Source organism: Malurus melanocephalus, unplaced genomic scaffold, assembly GCF_030028575.1.
Source record: "Malurus melanocephalus ecotype Western Australia unplaced genomic scaffold, MMel_1.1 scaffold_556, whole genome shotgun sequence".
NCBI lineage: Eukaryota > Metazoa > Chordata > Aves > Passeriformes > Maluridae > Malurus > Malurus melanocephalus.
Window position 1 is genome coordinate 56,973 of NW_026623788.1, and position 21,152 is coordinate 78,124.

General features: G+C 40.7%; 1 protein-coding gene across 2 annotated transcripts in view; it reads right to left on the reverse strand.

The window, feature by feature from the left end:
- Nucleotides 1-16,042, reverse strand: part of WDR37 (WD repeat domain 37) — a 46,958-nt gene extending 30,916 nt beyond the window's left edge. The window contains exons 1-6 of one of the 2 annotated variants that reach the window (XM_057382219.1): nucleotides 15,870-16,042; nucleotides 10,703-10,734; nucleotides 6,666-6,843; nucleotides 3,905-4,001; nucleotides 2,221-2,316; nucleotides 1,993-2,057 (exon numbers count right to left, since the gene is read on the reverse strand). In XM_057382219.1, coding sequence (XP_057238202.1) covers nucleotides 1,993-2,057; nucleotides 2,221-2,316; nucleotides 3,905-4,001; nucleotides 6,666-6,803 — 396 coding nt within the window. In that variant the 5' untranslated portion in view covers nucleotides 6,804-6,843; nucleotides 10,703-10,734; nucleotides 15,870-16,042. The remainder of the gene's footprint in view (nucleotides 1-1,992; nucleotides 2,058-2,220; nucleotides 2,317-3,904; nucleotides 4,002-6,665; nucleotides 6,844-10,702; nucleotides 10,735-15,869) is intronic. The other variant, XM_057382220.1, reaches the window with a different exon arrangement.
- Nucleotides 16,043-21,152: the final 5,110 nt, after the last annotated feature.

A 21,152-nucleotide genomic window follows, 5' to 3' on the forward strand; every position in this document is an offset into this window, starting at 1 on the left:
GCATCAAATTGGCATGAATAGAAGTCTGAAAAACAACAAAATAAAAAGGAGACCAAATAAACTACAGTAGTTTCAGTCTATTTCACTATCTTATTGCTGGAGGGTAGGATTTTTTCTTTTTTCTTTCTCTCATGGAATTTTGTCCCATTTGTTGCTAAGAGWGTATAAMAACCAGTACTTARGAGAGAAAAATATGCAGCCAAGGAGGTGGGGGAGGAGTGCAGTTGGCTGCACTCTTGTATCCGAGGGGCATTTTTTTGGGAAAGGCAGAGATACTTCAAGATTTTGGCTGGGGGCGAGGTGCTGGGTTAGCTCCAAGCTGTCTCTCACTGTCAGGATCCGAGGGAATGGTCAAGCTTCTGGTTATCACGGGGAGAATCCATTACCACTGCTGAAGCCCAGCCCTGCGCTGCTTCTTCCTYACTGTGGGTGAGCCTTTGCTCCCAAGAGCAGCCGTTGAACTGGARCCTTATTAACACCCGACCTCACTGGAAAGGACCCTCACCAACCACACAGGTGCCTCAGGACCTCAATTCCCTTCCCCCCTCCCGGAGGGGGCCTCTCCCCAGCAGCTCCTACAGAGAAGCCCGGCTGTTGTGGCCCAGCCACACCTGTTTTCTGCTGCTGCTTCACCTTTTTTTGCTACACTGTACCCAGCATCTAGTGTCCACCTGACCCCTGAGGCTCCTGCAAAGACTGCGGAGTTTACTGCTACATTTCGTTTGCCCCCCGGGGWGTGCCTGCCTTTGCTGTTCGAGCTGCCGCTCCAAAGTTCCGGCTGAAGCCCATGATGCCATCCAGGCTGTCCGCCATTACCGCGTGAGGGAGCGAGCCGGCCGAGCTGGCGGCACAGCGCCCCCTACAGGCGCGGAGGACTCATCGCACCCGGCCTGCATGGCTGAGTGYCCCCCGCTCCCCCTGGCGGCCGTGCCCGGAACTGCAGCAGCGGGGAGGGTGTCGCTGCCCGGAGGGTGTCACTGCTTGTTTGCCTTGTTATTCTTACTAGTAAAGAATTATATCTTAACTAATAAAGAACCCCATATCTTTGCCTGGAAGCCCCCTTAATCTCAAAGTCATAATAATTCGGAGGAAAGGGGATCATGTTTTCCATTCCAAGGTAAATTCCTACTTTCCTTGACAGACATCTRTCTTTCAAACCAAGCCACTTACTCTTACTCTCAAACTTTTATACTTAGGGGAAAGTATATTTCCAGGACACTTACATCACATATCAGCCTGCACTACAGAGCTGCCTATACAGCTGATTCACATACCAGATTCCATTGTTGTTTCCTCACATTTAACCTTAATGATGTATCATGAGATGACTCTGAGAYAGAGAAAAAGGAGCAATAGGTAAACTCTGAAAAAACTGAAAAAGGGGAGAGAGGGAGGAAAACAAAAATACCAGATTGATGCAGATGTACAAAATTAACAGCATCAGAAAGGTTAACTATGCCAAAACACCAAGCATAAAAACATCACTAGCTACTGATGAGTCAAGGCTTGCAACATGAAGGCAACAAATTGTGGTTTTAAGGTTGTTTTTACTTTTTAGCTATGACACTGGAACAATCTATAATAGTACACAATAGTACATATTAAACACCTACTTAAATCCCCATTTCAACTGCAATACCCAAATCTTTATTCAGAAATCCACTCRCAAGTTCTCTATTTCCCTCATGAAAAAGAGTTATTTTTCTTAGTTCTGTTTACAAAACAGCACTCCCACATACACATGTGCACACTCTCTCCCCTCCAACATCCCTTCTTCAAAAAAGGCAAGCAATTATTGTAAAAATATCATAAGGTATGGTTGAAGTAACGGGTAATCAAYGAATCCAACAAAACACACTGCTCCTTAGGAGGCAGATATACTTACAGATCAGCACTCCCCAGCTTAAAGAAAAAACAATTTGCAACTTAAAGGACAGTCATGTTAGTCTAACAAGTATACATGGATAAGTTAAGATTTAATTTGTCTCATACCTTGCTAGTAGATGCCTTGTARGTTGTCTTTAATTTCTGAGAAAGCTGACTGGTGCTATGACTGGCTGTTGAGACAAATGCAAAGGAAGATACTTGAAATACAGCATTAGCTTGTTTGTATAAGTAACTGGTATTAATTCCCTTCAGTAATATTCTAAGTTTTGATCCACTAAGTACAGAACAGTGAATTCAAAAATACTGGTTTAGGAATCTTTGTGGCTCTCTTACCTTTTGTTTTCAGTTGTCCTTTGCTCAGTTCAGCTCCATCAATTGTCTGTCCTTCACCCGCYAGGCGTTCATTCAGTGTGTCAATCTCCCGACGCACTGACGGGAGTGCCAAAAATTCACATTACCACAAAAAATTGACTATCCTTAATAACAACATTATCATACTATTTAAGAACTGCTGTGGTTAGTAAGTAAGTTATTTTATGCTAAAGACAGAAAAAGAGATCAGCTGGGATTTTATAAAAGCAGGTCTCACCAAGATATAAATCAAGAATCACGCTGAATTTTCCAGAGATCAGCCTTGACCCAGATTCCACTAAAAGTATTGGTGGCTTCTAATTACTCTTACTAATAAATGAGGCTGAGSATTAACAAAACTGTTTCTATGAAATACATGATCCATCTATATTGAATTAAATCCAGCAGAAGACAGAAAACTTGCATCATAAACATTTAAGCCACAGAATCAGCATATCCTTTCTTAACAAAAATTTTATTAATCACAAAATAGCTTTCTCCCAGAATATTTGTCTACTATTAAAGTCCCACAGGAACGGTAGTGCTGCAAATGACTATTTTTTATACTTTGAATTTTTTTTTTAAATTCTGTGTAACTGCAGCCTTAGTGTAGGAATTAGACCAAGAACAAAAAATATTAGACTGAGCATGAGAAGAAAAATTGTCARGGGGGAGAAAAGAGATCACAATCATACCTAGAGTTGTGAGGTGAAGAAAGTAGATAAAGAAACAGAAATGGAAAAGAAGGAAAATAATCATACTCTGGAGGGTACAAATCTACCACTTGTTTACTGACAAGCATTTCAGAAGGCTGRGGAGTGAAACTCTCCTTTTCTTGCTACCAGCCAATTTCTCAGCAGGAGGCCAGAATTCAATTGTGCAAATTGTCACTTAAAAACATGTACTTTCAATGACAGCCTTTAAACAACACAATTGCAGGTTTTAAAAGAATAAAAAACTCCAGAACATTTCCAAAAAGGCAGGCAGGATTTTTTTTTTTTAAAACATTAGTGTCTGGTTTAACTGTGGGAACTGATTAGGTGAGGAAAAAAAGTTGACTTGGAGCCAAATCAGACAGATTCCACAATTCACAAGCCAAGTTGATGCAACACAGCTGAAAATTCCAGCAAGGGAAATTGAGCAGAGGTTTTACTGTATTATTGTACAGGCCTCTGTTACTTAACTTGGGATCCTCTTACACCACCTTGGATCACTTACATTATCAGACAACTGCAGTGTCATTAAACAAATAACATGTTTTTCAGATAACATCCGGAATTTTTATCTGAGTGCTTGACTTCAAAACTCCTGAACAGCTGCAGGTGCTGGTTATGGAATGTAAAAGTCGTTAGATCCAAACTCATCCCATTTTACACTTTTTCAAGTAAGTCACTTTTCCAATTTTATTTACTAATATTACATTGCTCAAATTAAGCCTGTAAATATAAAAACAAAGTTCTCACTGCTTGTGTCAAAGAGCTAAGAAAGTGATTTTTCTGTAAAAGTACAAACTCCATCTTTGGCTACAAGTTCAAAACAACTCTTAAACTGTTCACAGAAAAGCTACACTAATTATACTACAATATCCAAGGTAAGTGTTTAATTGGTTTTACTATAACCTAAACACAAACAATTCATAAGTTGCCAGAAAAAAATAGATACTCACATTCCAAATTTTCAATATACAGATTTTCAAAYTCCCGCTCTATTTGTCCAAAAAGTTCTAGGAGTGTATTCCGGACAGCAGATGGTAGCTTAGAATCCTAGGAGGCAAAATATTGGGRGTCATATTTTTCTTTACATGTATTTGATACAATTAATCTTCAGTCTTGAATTGATTTTAACAGTTATCTCAATGTTCCAGCAAGGAGGGAAATTAAGACTACTGCTAGTGTAGACCACAAACCAAATAGCTCTGTCCATCATAAAATTATTCATTTTATATATTCTTTCTCTTTCAAGGGACACAATTCAAATCACCTGTGGTATTTCTTTCAGTTTTCTTTACTAGAGAAAGCTAATAAAACAAAGATACATGGACAATTCATTTTAAAAAAATAGAAGTGGAAAAAAATAATTTAATGTCAAGATGTTTCCAGTTCAAGAAAAAAAAATACCTTCAGTTGATAAAGTAAATCAGAAGTTGACCATGCAACATGTTAGAAAGTTGTCAACACAGTGTACCTTATTACCAAAGCTTGAGACAATCTAACATTTTAAATGTATTTTTAACATGTACATACTTTTGTCACTAACCATAACTCAGTGTGAAGAAAACTACAATTTCTCATCCTTCCCTTCCCAGATATTACTTGAGCATTCTCTTCTCCATTTGCTCGTAGAACACCATATGTAAACTGGCTTACTACACTTACTATTTACCGAGGTAGCCAGCTATAAACTTCTTTTTAAAAAGTTTTCACTTAACTGAGTCACCTTCCGCCACAGCCCCGGGAATTGTCTGCAGGCACAGCAGGAAAGGCCTGCCATGATCCTGGCTGTGTAAGTTATTTCCAAAGTTTTAAAGAGAGAGCAAGAGAAACCACTTGTAGCCATGATACAGAGCATACCTGCTTTGTGCACAGTTCAGTTTTACACAGGTTCACAGCTGGATTAAGCTGTGGCACTGTGCTGGAAGAAGTGGGGCCATGCTCCTTAAGCCTCCCTACATGATTCCTTTCTTCATCTGCCTCTCCCTTGACATGGTACTTTTGTTCGGGCATTCACAAAACAGATCCTAATAAAACCAACTTGAAACAAAACTGATTAAACATGAATACTAAATAAATTAAACACTATTAAGAGAAATGCTGAAGTTAGAAGAATTATTTCTAATTCAATTACCTAATAATTTCATATGGCAGGATTATGGAAGAAACTAACTTATCCTACAACTTTTGCAACCAAAAAGGAGATGTAGAAAAGGTTTCCAAACCACTTCTTCCAGAGCCTGAAAGCATAACCAAATCTAAACTTGTAATGAAGTAACCAGCATAGTAAAATGMATCTACTTCCTTTACTCTCCTTAAAGCTGGCATTATTTAAATTAGCTTATTCAAATAGCAGGTAATAATGTTRTCTCTTTATTTGCAAAAGTCTTTAGCTAGATGTCATGCACTTTACAGCTCCACTGTGACAGGACATTAATACTCTCTACTCGTTAGAATCTGCCACCTGCCTGTTCAAGGTCAACAAAATTAAACAAGATGACAAAGCATTTTAAACATATATGTATTACAACATAATACACTTAGAGYTTGCTAAGAAATACTAAAACAGCTTAACATGTTTACTAGGCAGAGGTGACAGCATGTCTTGACCTCTCAGCTGCCCTTCACTCCTATCCTGAAGTAAAGCTGCAGTGGTTCCAAATGTGTGAACAGTTTTATATCCAAGTACTCATATTCTCCAACTTCTAGAGGACCAGAAGCAACAACTTAGGCTCTGTTAATTCCCAGAAACTAATGCTATGATTTACTGAAAAATAGATTCAATTAAAAAAAACCAGTCACAATACTGAGAAAACACCAGGTTATCCCATCTGAGTATCTGCAGACTCCAGTGTGAGGTTTTTCATAGCCAAACTCCATTTGTATTTCAAACCACCTCTCTGATGAGAATTAAGTTTTGCATCCTCTTTGCTAGGCCCATGCTAATACTGTGTAATCAAGYTGACAATAAATAGTTTTTAAACCAGTATTTGCTTATCTTTGCCAGCACTACTTCTGACAGAAGCCTTACCTACAGGTAATCTCAGAACTGTTAGGTGCCACACTCCAAGTCCAGATTACACCCACTACAGTGATGTGATAAGAAAGCTACAGTAGTGGCTGCTGTTCTTTCCCTTCATTTTAATCCACAGAAGAATGCACCTTCATTTGAGCCAAACAAGAAAAAAAAATCCCACACAAACAACAATCTGAGTTAGCTCACACTTTTGGCAGGCAGGCAGTATTTGTTTACTTTATAGAAAGGAATGCAGAACAGCCTTCCAACCAATATTTCCCCTATCAGAGTAATCATAAGAAGTATTTTGGTTTATTTGCACTTCTGGGTTGCTGCTATTTCAAATGCAAACTTATGAAAAGAAGAATCAAACTTGCACCTTTTTTTTTTTTTTTTTTTTTTTTTTTCAGAGGGGGAGGGGAAAGTTGCTGTGAAATAAACAGGCTGGGTTTTATATTGTCTCATGGTTTTACCATTCATGTAAGGATACACAGAAGCTGATAAACTCCACAGGTCTCAACACAACCTGAAACTGTCAACATTCACATCAATGATCTCGAAAGGCAGGGAGAACTTACAAACAACAAAATCTGTTGTTCATGCAGCTTTATTGGACATATTTCAATTTTTAAGTTTGTTTAGCTTGYCTTCATAGAAAACAAACATTAAAAAGTTGCTTAAGTTGCCAAGCATTACCTTACCTGYCCTTCCAACATGTCTCTCTGCAGTCCCGCCCGTTCCTGCTCGGAACTGTTGGTTCTTCGAATGGAAAGGCTGTGTGATTTACGTTTCTGCTTTGCTTGGCGAGCAGATGCACAACTTCCACTTTCTATTGGCATTACTTCAAAAAAACAGCTTCACAGAGGGTCCTATGATAAACTAAGGACAAGCATTACACATTACAAATTGCTTCACCAAATGAACGACCATTTCAATACTTTTCTCAAAATGGAAATATTTAGTTCTACTGAAGTTTGGAGTTGTTKGGATTGTCATTAAAAAGAAGAGATCCCTCTTACTTACAGCTGTTCTTCMAACAACATTAAGTTCAAAATCATATGCATGTATGTAAATAGAATGGAATCACTTCTGCATTACTTATTCATTAGCTAACAAACCTCCACAAAAGGAAAATAAATTCCACTTCCTTGCTCATTTTGGAGAACACCAGCAGAGACAGCCCCAAAATGCTTCCAGGAAACAACTATTATGCATACTATAGTTCACTGAAATGCATGCAAAATTAAAACCCAGCTGGAAAATGAAAGCAAACATGGTAATTTAGGGACACTGTCAGGTTAAAAATGTATTRTTCAACTTCAATTGTTACTGTATAAAATTTAACAGATATTCTTGTTTAGACATAAATTTTCATGACAGAAGTTCTGAAAACTACTTTCCACCATTTTTAGCAGCTCATGGTTTCACTTCCTTAATGATGAAAGTACCCATGAACTTAGGAGAATTCTGAAAGCGCAGCTGACTTAACAGGCAGCTGTTGATGTGGTTCATTTCAGTCACCTTGTTAAAGCCAAATATATGCATTTTAATATGCCTAAAAACACCTGACAGTATCGCCAAACAATATTACCATGTATGAGCTGCTGCTTTCCCCTGTTTAGGAAAAATCAAATTATGTCTGATTTATTGCATAAATGTGGAGAATATGTATGAAAAATCAAATTATGTTTGATTGCATAAATATGGAGAATATGTTCTTTACTGTGAAAATCTTATTTTTACAATATTTAATTACAGGATTTTTTAAAATTTAAATGCAATGTTCAACAGAAATTATTTTTTGTTTCATGGGGTCCCAGTTGTTAAACATTTCAAATGTTTTAGGATTGATTACCCAAAATTTTTCAATCATGCACACTGAGAACAGAATAAAAATTCATTCTCCAGCATAAATCATTTCTGAAACAACAATTACAACTTAAAATAGGTGCAATAGTCTGCAGAGAAATAGGAGAGCAGAGTTGGCAAAGCTAACCAGGCAACTGAGCTTCCTTTTAAACAAGTTGATCAGAGAAAATCTAAACCAAACCCAGGGCCACTTCCAATTTAAGATCCGCCAACACGCTGGATCTCACGCTAGGAATGAGCACCACCATTATTAACAAGATCAGGCATTAACCAGTTCAGGTTGACATGGTGTTYTCAGCTTTTTAACTGATCATAAAGCCAAGGAAAAGCATACCTTACTAAAAACACAGTATGCACCATGAATAACAACAGCTTGAAATCTCCTTTAGGTTTTATGCCACAAAATGAARATGTATAAAGATACAGAAATTTGCATCAAAATGAGACTAGATTTAGTTAAGGTTTTAATGTCTATCCATCCTTATTAAAAAGCWTGGTATTTTAATGAGCTTTTGGAACAACCGAGTTCCAGTAACCTGACACCAATTCCACAGTGAATCTAAAATAAAATTCAGGTTGCACCTGACCTGTACTGCACTAAATTTATTTTCATATCCTCTGGACTCTCCAGAGTCCTCCCCTGCRCCTAATCCCATCAGAGCTTTTTATGTGTGATTAATCAGTAATAACTAATTAGCCATATTCACAAATTAAAGAAGAAAGACTAGAAAGAGCTACCATTGAGTACTTTCTCATTTTTTCTATTCACTGTGGCTAGGCTCCTCTACCATAGAAAGACAGGACAAAAAAAAATTTAGAAGCTCATCTCATAAACAGTTATTGCCAATTTTCTGGGCTTCACTAAGTATCTTCCTGTTCATGGACATATGGTCAAGAATGAGGAACAGGTTTTCTGTGCTCATCACATTTCTATTTCTTTTCAAAAGAGGATCAGATCCCAAGTACATTTATTTATTCTCGCCTCTTCCACCCTCCKTCCTCTCTCCCTTGGGAACCACTCTTTCAATGGCTTTCACTTACCCTATTCTGCAGTTTGGGATTACTTTTTCAGGCTGAAGCATCAGAGTGCACGCAGGCAGATTTATTAAGACAGTTTTATTCATAYACATAGTTACATATAATCCCATAAATCCATTAACATCATTTCACTTAAAATCCGGGGGCAGAGGGGTAAAAAAAAAAACAAAAGGCAATTTCTAATCCCTGCCAGATGCAGCTCCTGAAATGCAGATATACACAAAGATGTTAACGTAGGTTATGCCTTACCAGGCATTGCTTTAACTACACTAGATTCCACTTGCCCTTTCTGACAAGCTAGCTCATTCTGGAGGACTTCACCAGGAAATAGCCTTTTTGAGCGCTTCATAAAATCATGGAATGACTTGCTTTGGAAAGGATCTTTAAAGGACATCTAGTCCAGCTCCTCTGAAATGGGCAGGGACAGTTCATCTSCTTCAGGTTGCTCAGAGCCCTGTCCAACCCACCCTTGCCCACGGGTAGGGCATCCATCACCTCTCTGGGCAATCTGTGCCAGTGTTTCACCATCCTCATTGTAAAAAAAATCTTCCTTCTATTTAATCAAACTCTTTTTAACCCAACTCTTTTAGGTTAAAACTGTTATCCCTTTTCATATCACTACAGGCCCTGGTAAAAAATCTGTCCTCATCTTTCTTCAAAGTTTCCTTTAACTATTGAAAGACATTGACAAGGTCCCYCCAGAGAGCCCTCTTGGGCTAAAAACCGCAACTCTCTCAGCTTTTATTCACAGAAGAGGCTTGCAGCACTCTGATCATTTTTGTGGCTCTCCTCTGGACCATTTCTAACAGGTCCACACCTTTCTTGTGCCATTGCCTGAGGCTGCATGCACATATTGCTGCCTCTCATCTGGGTTTTCATACCCCAATATCCCCAGGTCCCTCTCTGCTGCACTGCTCTCAATCCATTCACCCTCCAGCCTGCACTGATATTGGGGACTGCTCCGAGGACCTTGCACTTGGCCTTGTTCAACTTGWGGTTTGCATGGGCRCRCTCCTGAAGCCTGTGGTGGTCCCTCTGGATGTTATCCTGTCCCTCAAGGAATCAGCTGCAGCACTCAGCATCAGCACACACAGATTTGGCAGCTCTACACTGTAGCACATAGAATTTAAAGGGACACAGTCATACTCACGTGGTTACATCTTTGCCKAGTGAAATTCTCACGGTAACTAGACGGAAGTTTGTACTTTGGCAGCTCGTGAGCAAAAGGAGCAGACTGGGTAGGAAACACATCCACTACTGTCTCTGTTTGGTAGCAGCACTTCACCTGCAGCCAGTGTCACTGCCAGTGTCACTGCCAGGGACTGCCCYCTCCTCATGCAGCAGCATGACACACCACCCATGCACGTTCTGGAGAGGGCAAACATGCAGCTGTTCCCAGGCTCGGCAGGAGGGTGCACACAGCCACAGCAAAGCTGAAACCRAAGAGGCCACAAGCAGGCATGTGCATACAGAGGATGGGAAGGAGAAGCCAAGGGGAATAGCTTCACTGCCTTTAGTATTATTGTTCTGAATCCCACCAAACAGCCTTACAAACTTTTAATAAGGGATCAATAATTAAAGAGTTTTTTTAAGAATCAGAATTTAAATTTCGTTTTTAAAAAGTGACAGTGTCCCTTTAAAGATTAACTTCACTTTGACRATTTCAGAACTCTTTCGATTCTAACTGCAGCAATAAGAAGCTGTAGGTTTTTCAAGAGTAGATTTCACAAAACAGATCCTTGGCAATATGATGCTAAAAAAATAAGGTGCTCATTTCTAGCAGTTACCTGATTCCCCTTATTATGTAAGGTTTTCAAACAATGAAAATTACCTGTCCAGAATATCAGTGTCATGTTACATATCCTATGAAAACCATATTAAATATTGATTAGTGAAACAGTCAGTAGTATACAAACCAGYCAAAGTCTTTCAATTTTTTGAAACTTTTGTAGTTAGAACACGCCAAACAACAGGAAAGGGAGAATCAAGGAAAACAAATTAAGGCTAGGCACCAAATTGCAGTCAAACCGAATAAGAAAAAAGTGTTTTAAAACAACCCATTACATATTATTAGTCAGATATAGTTAACTTTCAAGTGTTCCAAATRGATTCTGAAAAGAAAAATCTGTTAAATTCACTTTCCTTATACTCAGCAGGATGGAGAGATCACCAAGAAGTATTGGAATCTTGCTTCCTGAATCAAAAGCAGCTAAATTCACAGAAGCTAAAAATTMGCAATCAAGAGTAAATAAAGCTGAACAAGAAGTACTTTCTGAGAAAAAAGGGAGCCGGAGGGGGGCAGGGGGGAAGGAGGAAGTGTATTGTATTACTAAACTATATTCACTAAGGGTGGCAGTTCACAAGTACTGTATTATTAAAAAGTGAGATTAAGAGACATACTGAGCTATTCTGCTCAATCATTTTGGAAAACACTACGTTTGCATAGAGTTCTCCACACCACGATCTGTCAAAGCCTCGAAAGAATCTTTCTGACAAAGTAAATCTGCAGAAGTAGGGGAGGAAAAAAAGTCCTAAAAAACGTCTAGACCAGAGATGATTACTACTTGCTGAATGCAAAGATACTTCAGCATTTCAGATATGCTGTTTAATTAAACTCTCAGGATATTTTACAGTGTGTTAARTTAAAGTTCCGCCACCTACCTTTCTGTAACAGATGTAACCAGGCACAGGAAATATTTCATCAGAGTAACAGTAAAGAGCAGATGTGTAACCAATTTGTTTTATTCAGCTACAACAGGGAAACAGCACCAACAGAGTGCACACACTGGCCTTACCAGATTTAAAAATTCACTGCAGCAATCAACTAATKGTACTTGCCTACTTCTGCTCTTGAACACAGAACAAGAAAGCTGCTGAAAGGAAAGAATTCCTGGAGTATGCATGTTCCTGARGCCAGGGAGAAAATCTGTTTTAAGATGTGTCAGAGCACAGACAGAACAGCTACAGTATTGCATTTCCTTTTTTGTTCATTCAARACAACACAACAAGTCTGCAAAGGGAAAGTATCAGGAAGATTCAGCAACATCTTACCCAACATCTCCCTGCTCCATTTTATTTAGAGTTTAGAAATAGTAATAGTTACCATTTAAATGACTGTGCCAAAATTTAAAAAAAAAAAAAAAAACATACAATTTTAGTGTATTTRTGTGTTCTTAAATCTCTTCATCTCATGTTTCCCATTTCCAAACACAGCTTAGAAGAAAATTTCAGTGTACACTACATAAAACACAAAGGCMTTTTACAATAGTAATTATTGTCTAGTGCAGCACTAAAACCTTACAGTACAAAGATGCCCATTAACGTGGGAGAGTGTGTGGGTTTTTGGGGTTTCTCTTCTACAAAGCGGGGAGGGAAAGAAGAAAGAGAGAAGAATGATTACAGTTATTAAGTTCTTAATTACAATGAACTCGGTTTGACAGGATTATTCATGAGTTAAGGGAATTTAAGTATCAACATATGCTACTACACTCTCTATTAATATGCAAAGAAATCAAATTTAAAGGAGTAAAACTTCCATTTTGAGGTCTTCAGTGAACAATTTGCTTCAATGATGCTGTACATTCAAGTGCAATTAATTCAGTGCAAGSCACAAGACTACAGCACACCTGAGAAAGATCAGGCTAAAGAGACTGCTTTGTAAGACTGATTGTTTTGCTAAAGGTAAATATTTAGGAAACAAAACCATTGCAGACAATGCTAGAAACACTAATGAGTGTGCTCAAACCTTGTGAAATCCACTCAAGCATTACAACATTGATTTTTTTTCTAAATTTAGTGCAGCTTTCTTTCAAATGAAACTGGATGTTCCTCGAAATGTAAAAGAGGAAAGCAGCYMTCCACCACTGAAGGTGACAACCTCYTTTCCACAAAAAGCAGAGTAAAGGAGCTGCACCAATGAGTTTTAAGTATGTTATACAGCTGAAATCAAGGATAAAAGCTTTAACACATTAGTGAGTACCTACTCTGAGCAAGCTTCTAACACCAACATCCAAATGTAAGCCAGCCCACTTTTGCTGCTAACAAGCTTTGATCTTGCTAATTCAACTATGTCAGCAAATGCTGCAGTCACACCAAAATGCAGGGCTGACCTAGCCTGCCATACAATCTGCTAAAGCAAGAAATGCTCCTCTCACCATAAAAGCTTATATTACCTAATACTAAACAACAATAATTATCAGACTTGGATTTTTTTTTTTTTACTTTTTTTTTTTTAATACCGTAGAAACCATCCTGGGTCCTCTAATAATCATCAGACTAAGATATATTTAGTGCAATTGCTGATGTCCTGAAAGCTCTGAGACCTTTGCCACCTGTGCTCAGTGTTTAAATGGCACAAGGTACAGTATAATCTTATATTCAACACTACCTAGTTACCTATGAATATATATTGCACCTTTTTTTATTCATAGGTATTGATGAGAAGACTTTATTGAGTTCAACAGAGTCAAGTCCTGCTAAATTACTCACAGCTGTTTAAATCCTAAAATGTGTTTGAAGGCTACTCTACTTCCTCAGCTGTTTCACATTTCTGTATTAGCAAATCCCTAAAAGCCTACAATAGCCTACATGGAGGCACAGGTACACAAATACAAGACCTGAGGGTGAAGAATCCTAAGGAAGTTCAAGAGCAAAGRTGATTTAACCAGGTGTTTGTTTAAGGAAGCACTGCACCAGACTCAGAGGCCAGATCTTACTGTGCTAGTCTCTAACCAAACAGTATTTATGTACTTGGTATGGATGTATTAGATTAATTGCCACTATGGTTTTGTTCAAGCAGAGTGAGCTCTAATATCATTGCTCTTCATCTGGGAATATATCACTTGCCAGCAAATTAGAATTTTTAGTGCTTAAACTTCAACAAAAGCAAGTAATTTTGACTCTAACTATAATACATTTAGCAAGCTCTTTGAAGCACCAATAAATAACCTCTGTACAGCACATTCTTGAAGCATTACCTCATATGGTYTAGCACAGAGAACTACAGAACCTACCAACAATCCGTGTAAGAGCATTTTGAGCACCCAGCCTACCATCATGAACACTAAGCCTAAAAATAGTCAGCACATATTACTCGAGGATGAAAAAACACAAATCACTCTGGCGTGCAAGGAGACCATCACAATTCCTGTCCATTCCTCAGTGGTCATTCACTGAGCACTGAAAAACTCTCCCCACAGGCTTTGAAGGGGTGGCCTCCAGAAGAAGCCCCWCACCCTGGCGTTTATCTCACAAGACAACCTACTAGTCTTAGCGCCAAGACTTAAAATTCTGTGACATACAATGGAATTATCCTAATCTCATCTCAAATTTATAGAATGCAATGCCACTTCATTCCTCCTCATTTGGCACATAATAGTTCAGGCTTGTAATTTCMGGATTTCATAGAAGTTCTTCTTGTAAGATATTATCACCACACTCACAATATTTGTCTTGTACCAACAAACTTAAGCATTTCAGTTCATACTGATGACTGCATGCTTTAAACAAGGCTTAAATTTAAGAAATAGGTGGTGGAAGGGCCTGCCTACATTAAAGAGGCAGTCTCATTGTAGAATCTTTAGATTGAACATGATTAACCTAGTTCGGGGACAAACATGCACAGAAACAACTGGCACTCAAAGACATTTTGCCTTAAATTCTAATGTTTGGTGCCAGCACCTTTTCTCAAAATAATTGTCCAAGTCCACAACACACAAAGCTACATTCTAAAGATATTACAAGAAAGGCTAGAGCTGACACCATGCACAAAGATTGTTATCTAATCTAAACTGCTCATTAGAAAACATACTTGTGGGTTCTTGGGGTACCAGCACTCTTTCAAAAACATCAAGAAACGCCAAGCAAGCAGCCTTGCTTGGAAAGCAGTTTTAGAAACTTGCTTAAGAATGATGCTTTTTTTTAGAACATTAAGTTGTAATGTTGTAAAATGGGTGCCTGAACAACAGACGTTTGTATCATTTCAAGGTGTACTCAATGACACTGAATCACTTCAAAGAAGCTGTTCCACCAGTTCCTTACAGAAACCTTCCATGACATTACTGTTACAGAAAGCCCATTTTAACAGCAATAACAAAATAAATTTGACAAGCTGGACAAGAGAGATAAAAACACACATAGAAGTTTCTGTTTTCTCACAAATACAGAGGTGTCCTTGAACCACAGGTCAACACTTAACTTGTGCAAAGAGGAAAACTTCTTTCAAGGAATGGAATCTAACATCCACTCAACCTCTGAATATTGAAAACATTAGGCATATCAATGCTTCCCTCAAGCTTATTTTCACGGGGTTTTAGCTCAGAAAAAAGGGAATTACTGAAAACGGCTCTTTACAGATTTTTATCTATCTTGGGCACTTCCATGCGATCCTCCCACTGCTGAAGGCCAAATTCACCCATGCCACCACAAACAGAAGCTTTCCTTCTTCATTTCACTTGCTCCACTTCAGGAAATTTGGGCTCATTTTTGAGCCTCATTTTTGCTCCCTTTGTACAGGTGTCAGAGGATCTGAACTCCACCTGTAAACTAATGGGGTTGTAGGTTTGGCCTGTCCTTAGGATATGCAGCAGCACACGAACAAAGTTAGCGAGAGGAGTCTCCTCAGCAGCACCCTCGGCTTCCCTACCCGCAAACCTGGAACCATCCCCACAGCCTCGGGCWGGAAGCGCTAAAAAACCGCCACACACAGAAGGGGAAGAAGGGCTTATTTTCGGTTATTTCGCGTTTTTATAGAAGAACGTGCAAGTCATTTCGCTCGGAAATGAAGCGGTACAGGACGGGCAGGGAGGGGGTGCCCGGGCAGGAGCCCCGGGTTGCGCCGCGGGCCTGGGCGGCGGCGGCACCGCGCAGGTACCACGGCGATGGCACCGGCACCACCACCGCCGCTGCCCCGGACCCGCCCGGACCCGCCCGGACCCCCGCGCCCCTCGGGCGGCCGCGAAGATGGCGGAGGGTCCGCGCCCCGCTGCCCCCGCACTCACCTGTCAGCCACAGCCACGGGCGGGGAGGGGCAGGGCCGCAGGCGGCGCGGAGAAGGAGGAGGGGAAGGATGAGGACAACGAGGAGGAGGAGGAGAAGGCGGGAGGGGCAGCAGCGGAGGCAGCAGCAGCGACGATCGCGGTGCCGCTCGGGCAGGACGCGCCTCCCCGGTGCCGAGCCCTCGCGGCGACATCCGGCGGAAGCGGCGCGGCCCCCGCTCCGAGCCGCGATGGCGACGGGATGCGGACCGGGAGAGCCTCCCGTCGGGCACAGCTCGGCACTGCTCCGGACACGGGCAGAGCCTCCCGCCCGGCACAGCCCGCAGGCTCGGCAATGCCCGCGGGCACCGAGAGAGCCTCCCGTCGGGCACAGCTCGGGAGTGCCCGCGGGCACCGGGAGAGCTTCCCCCCTGCACGGCTCGGGAGTGCCCCGAGCACCGGGAGAGCTTCCCCCCGGCACGGCTCGGGAGTGCCCCGAGCACCGGGAGAGCTTCCCCGCCCTGCACGGCTCGGGAACGCCCGCGGGCATCGGGAGAGCCACCAGCCCGGCACAGCTCTGCAGTGCCCCGGGCAGCGGGAGAACCCCCCGCCCTGCACAGCTGGGGAATGGCACCGGGCACTGGGAGAGTCTCCCATCCCGCACGGACCCGCGGGCTCGGGAATGGCACCGGGCACCGGCCCCGCTCCTGCCCGGGCTCGGCAATGCCAYCACCGCACCCCCCGGCCCCGCAGCCCCGCTGCTCCCCGGGTCACCGTAGAGCTGGTGTTTGAACAGCTGAGGTGTTTTCCATCCTGGCTGTGRCCCCTCGGGGCAAAGCTGTTAGCTTATTGTTACTGTTACCGAATGAAAACTGCTGCTGCTTTAGTAGTTAGTTAGTAACTACTGGATCAGATGCACTKGAAAGGGAGATGAAACTTTCCGGAAGCACCGCTGAAATCCCSTATTTTTTAATACAGAATGGCTGGGAAATACCGAATGTGAAGTTTTTCTGCTCTGTCTGCAGACGGAATGCCAGCAGCAGCGCATCAAAGCTAACCACAATGTTCTGCAAGTAGCCTGTTCACTCTGAAGCCTACAAYGCGTAATTGAAATGTGATTAATTCCTCTGCTGATTAACAGTTAGAATAAACCTCCACCTAAAATTCTTATTCATTGTAGCAGATAGTGAAAGTCAAAAGAGGCCTTTGCCTAATTATTTTCTCTCTTCCGGCAGATTATCTTAACTGCCTTAGAAGAGGTCTGTAAAAAGGCCAGAAGAACATGYGCCAGTGAGAGCTGGAAATATTACATTTTCTTTTAATGTGCTTCCCAACTACAAGTCTGCCTGCAGTTCTCATTTGTCTTTTTTCCTTTCTACCCACTTCTGTGCAGTCATGTCTTAAAGCTGTATTAAACACTGGCAAACACAATTACCTATTTACTAGCATATTTTTCATTACTAAGGGTCATTCTCCAAGATCACCAGCCTAACTGGTTGAGAATGTCCAATAATTTTAGCCTATCCCCTTCTTCAAAGCCACTAAAAGAGAGCAAACTGAATAGCTAAATGGCTTTAAGGAGTGGAAATGAGGGGAAACTGCATTGGCAAAAAGAGAGGGACAAGAGGTGGAACAGAATTGCCCAGGAGAAAGCTGGAACACAACCTGAYCAAATGCCCCTATTCAATGCCTTGAATTCTCTTTACAGTTGGTGCAGTTGTGGGTGGCTCAGCCATCTTAGCCAAGTGACAATTCCAAGTTCTCAGCTGTTCAGTTTCTAACTAAATATTTTTAAKCCTCATTATTCCTACCAAAATTACTTTACCCTTACATTATACTACTGTACTGTAACAATTTTAGCTATAAGCAAGAAAGAAAAAAAATGTCCAGCAGGTGTACAAAGATCCATGTTAGAGATTTCCCGGGAGAACACTTGGCAACTTCCTTGTCCTCTGGARTGGCTCACTCCCTAGGAGCAGGGTGCATTACAGAGAAATGCATAATACTGAAATAAGGAAAGATAGGGGCTTAAACAGCTTTTTCCTTGGTACAGGGTGCCTCACCTGAAAATTACAGGCCCTGTATGGATGCAGCTGCATTTTCATGAGAAAAAAAGAAGTGGCCGTTGTCACTCTAGCTCTTCTACCAGTTTGGTTTTGTCATGGCACTGCAAGAGTAGCAGGCATTGTGTAAAGTATAGGAGCAAGAACAGAACAAATGACCTGCTTTTCATAAGCCACCCGATACAAAACAAGAGTCATAGATAGCAATAGAGGAGTCTAGGGAAATAGGGTAGAACTAGTCAGCATCTTTTCAATGGCTAAGAAGCTTTTTTAAATAAGCATCACAGAAAAAAAGAGTAGCAAAAGCTAGGTTGTCTTGGACAAATCTACTTCTGYACCCATGGCTGACCTTGAAAAGACAAAATACAAGGCTTGCGAAATCAGCAACAGAACAGAATAACAGCTGAATCTCCCAAATTAGCATTTTTTAACCCTGTAAAAGTAGCAGGAAAAGGCAAAGCATCCTGTCCGGAGCTCAAACCAAAAAAAAAAGAAAAACAAAAGCCAACCAAAACAAACAAAAAACTCTAAGGGAGAAAAGAACTCAAGGGTTATTTCTTGATTCATATAGGAAAGTTTCTAATAACTCCTTCCTAGAAGAGTGGTTTCCTATACCATTATTCATTCACCTTATGCTGTATAAAAACATTTGGAAGCCATCCATCATAGCACTCTTTCCATCAGCTTGCGATAGCAGAACTTCATGCAAATACAACATCCTACTTATGTATTTAGCATATATGTATTACATTCTTACTACAAAGACATCTGTCTTCTCTGAAGCAAGCTGAAGCCAACCCACTTCCCTGAAAGAGGCCTTTTAAGAAAGAAGAGTGAAGTGAACAGCAGATTAGTTCAGACTGGGAAGTTCTTACCTCTCATTTCAGATAAACCCCAGGTTGTTTTTCGCTCATCATGTAAGTGGATCATTTAGACAAATATTTTCTGAAGAGCTACGACTCCAGGGCAGGAAAAGAATCCTGAGAGGAATTCTCTAGGGAGACCAGGAACAAGGATTGCTCTGTAGATGAGGAGGGTGAAGTGAAAGTCTTGAACATCACAGTAAGTGAATAGGAAGCTGAAAAGTAAGAATGGATGTGAAGCGGGAGAAAGAAGCCTCTTAATTTTCCTTGGCAAATCTRAAAACTGAGGACAAGATTTTTTCAGGAGTTTATGCATTCTAGAYTGAGGTCCAATCCCAGGTTTGTTCAGTATTTATTTCATCTTGCAGTTTGTCATGATCTTGTTTAATTTGCTGGAGAATTAAAAGGTTTTCCTTCAGTTTGGTGGGGGTTACACTTCCTTTTCTTAGTWGACACTGCAAGTCTGTCAGTGGTTTGCAGCTGTTTGGATTTTCAGGTGAAAGAATGATTTTCTATTTGTTACAGGACACTGTTTGTTCCATGATAGCTGAACATTTGAAAACAATCAGCAGACTTTGGGAGATGCATAAATTAAGTCTCAAATGCATCTGTATGTCACTTCAGGCATTGTTTATTCAGGGTGGAGTAGAAGTTCTGAGGTTTCAGTGAACTTCAAAAATTAGCATGTTTTATTTTCAACACAAAGAGCTTTGAAGGTGCAGAACAGGTCTGGAGGGGAGCAAAAGGAAAGATGATACAGGTGACGTAAAACACCTGATTCTGAAAGTATCTTTGTTTGAAGGCTTGTTAAGTCTTTCCCTTGTTTGTTTGGTGAAAATGGTTTGTTTTGTCTCTGTCATCCTTCATCCCCACTTCTTTGCTTCTCATTATGTACCAGGATTTGTTGTCACTTGTTTCTGCTCACCAGCACTGACCCAGGTGAAGCGTGCATTGTTTGTCTGTGCAAGACAGGAACTCTAATTGTTTCTGACTGCCAGGTTATAAAGTACCTGTATAGAAGTTTTTGCAAGTAAACAAAGTAAGAAAACCTTCTTTTCACTATCATCTATAAGTATGTTTTCCCCTCTCCTGTGTAGCCTGAAGGTCACTGTGTCCACCTGCTCATGTCCCAAGCCAGCAGTGCCCCAGGCACAGACCTATCTTTTCCTCCCAGGGGAGAAACTTCTATTCCAAAAGAGCTTCACTCACAGGAGAGTTGCTTGTTAACTCTGTTGTCATCATATAAAATTCTGGTTTGTATATCTCAGTAGTTGTATTTTTGATAGATCTGTGTAGTTTGTTTTATTACTTTAGAAAAATGATAAAAGAAAAAAATGACAGGGTTGTTTTGTTTTTTTTTAACCTGGAACAATGAAACAAGCAAGTGACCGATGTGGTGAAGGATGTTCTCAGTATTTCTACAAAGCTTAGTCTCCAGTTACTATGTTTTTGTGCCAGTGACTCAGCAATAAGTAATCTGTAAAGTAATGAAAAGTAAACTCAATAAAAAGTAATCTGTGTACATTTCAGTCCTTTCCGAGAGTACATATTTATTTTTAACATTCTTGTGATAACATTAGATTTGTAGTATATTAATGAAAAACACAATATTACCATTAATTCTAATATTTTTATGTTATGTTTTATGGATATGTAGTAGCTGTTATATTCTTCTTTTTTCCACTTTTGATGCTCTGCTGGTTTCAAGTGGCTTTCACCCAAACTGCTTCCAGTCTTGTCTCTTTCACCAAGTCTCAGCACAGGGGAATGCTGTAAGATACSGGCCTTGTAAAATATTAACTGTCCGCTTGAACATTTGTGCTGCTAATGATATCTCTGAATGACAGGCCATCTGTCCTGTTCACAGGAAAAATCGAACAAGCCAGATTGAAATGGTGGAACTTGAGCTGAGAGGGAATCAGAGCGAGATATGCCTCCAAGACATGTTGAATGCCATTTCTAGGCCTTTTATGGCATTCAGTCATAAACCCAAATATGTGGAAGAGCAATAAACCAGCAAAAGTCTTGCTGAGAAGGTACTTWGCTACGGTGGTGTGAAGTTTCTAGAGGTTGTTATTGAAGGTTTTCTAGTTTGCTGTCTGTGCATATCTAAATTCCCCTATCTGACCAGTTCATCTTCACATCCTGCTGTGCTCCATCCCCACCCAGAAACTGTGTTCCCTTCTCTGTCCCTCAAGAGCTCACTGAGTCAGGCAATTTTGGAGCCTGACTAGCGCAGGAACTGCTTCCCACCATCAGTAGCTGCCAGTGCGGGAGGGGAGCCAGTATTTCCCCGCTCCCAGTGCCACAGGCTGTGATCTGTGCTGCATATGCTGGGCCTCTTCAGCTCAAAGGATGCTACCGCGGATCAAAGAAAAGCA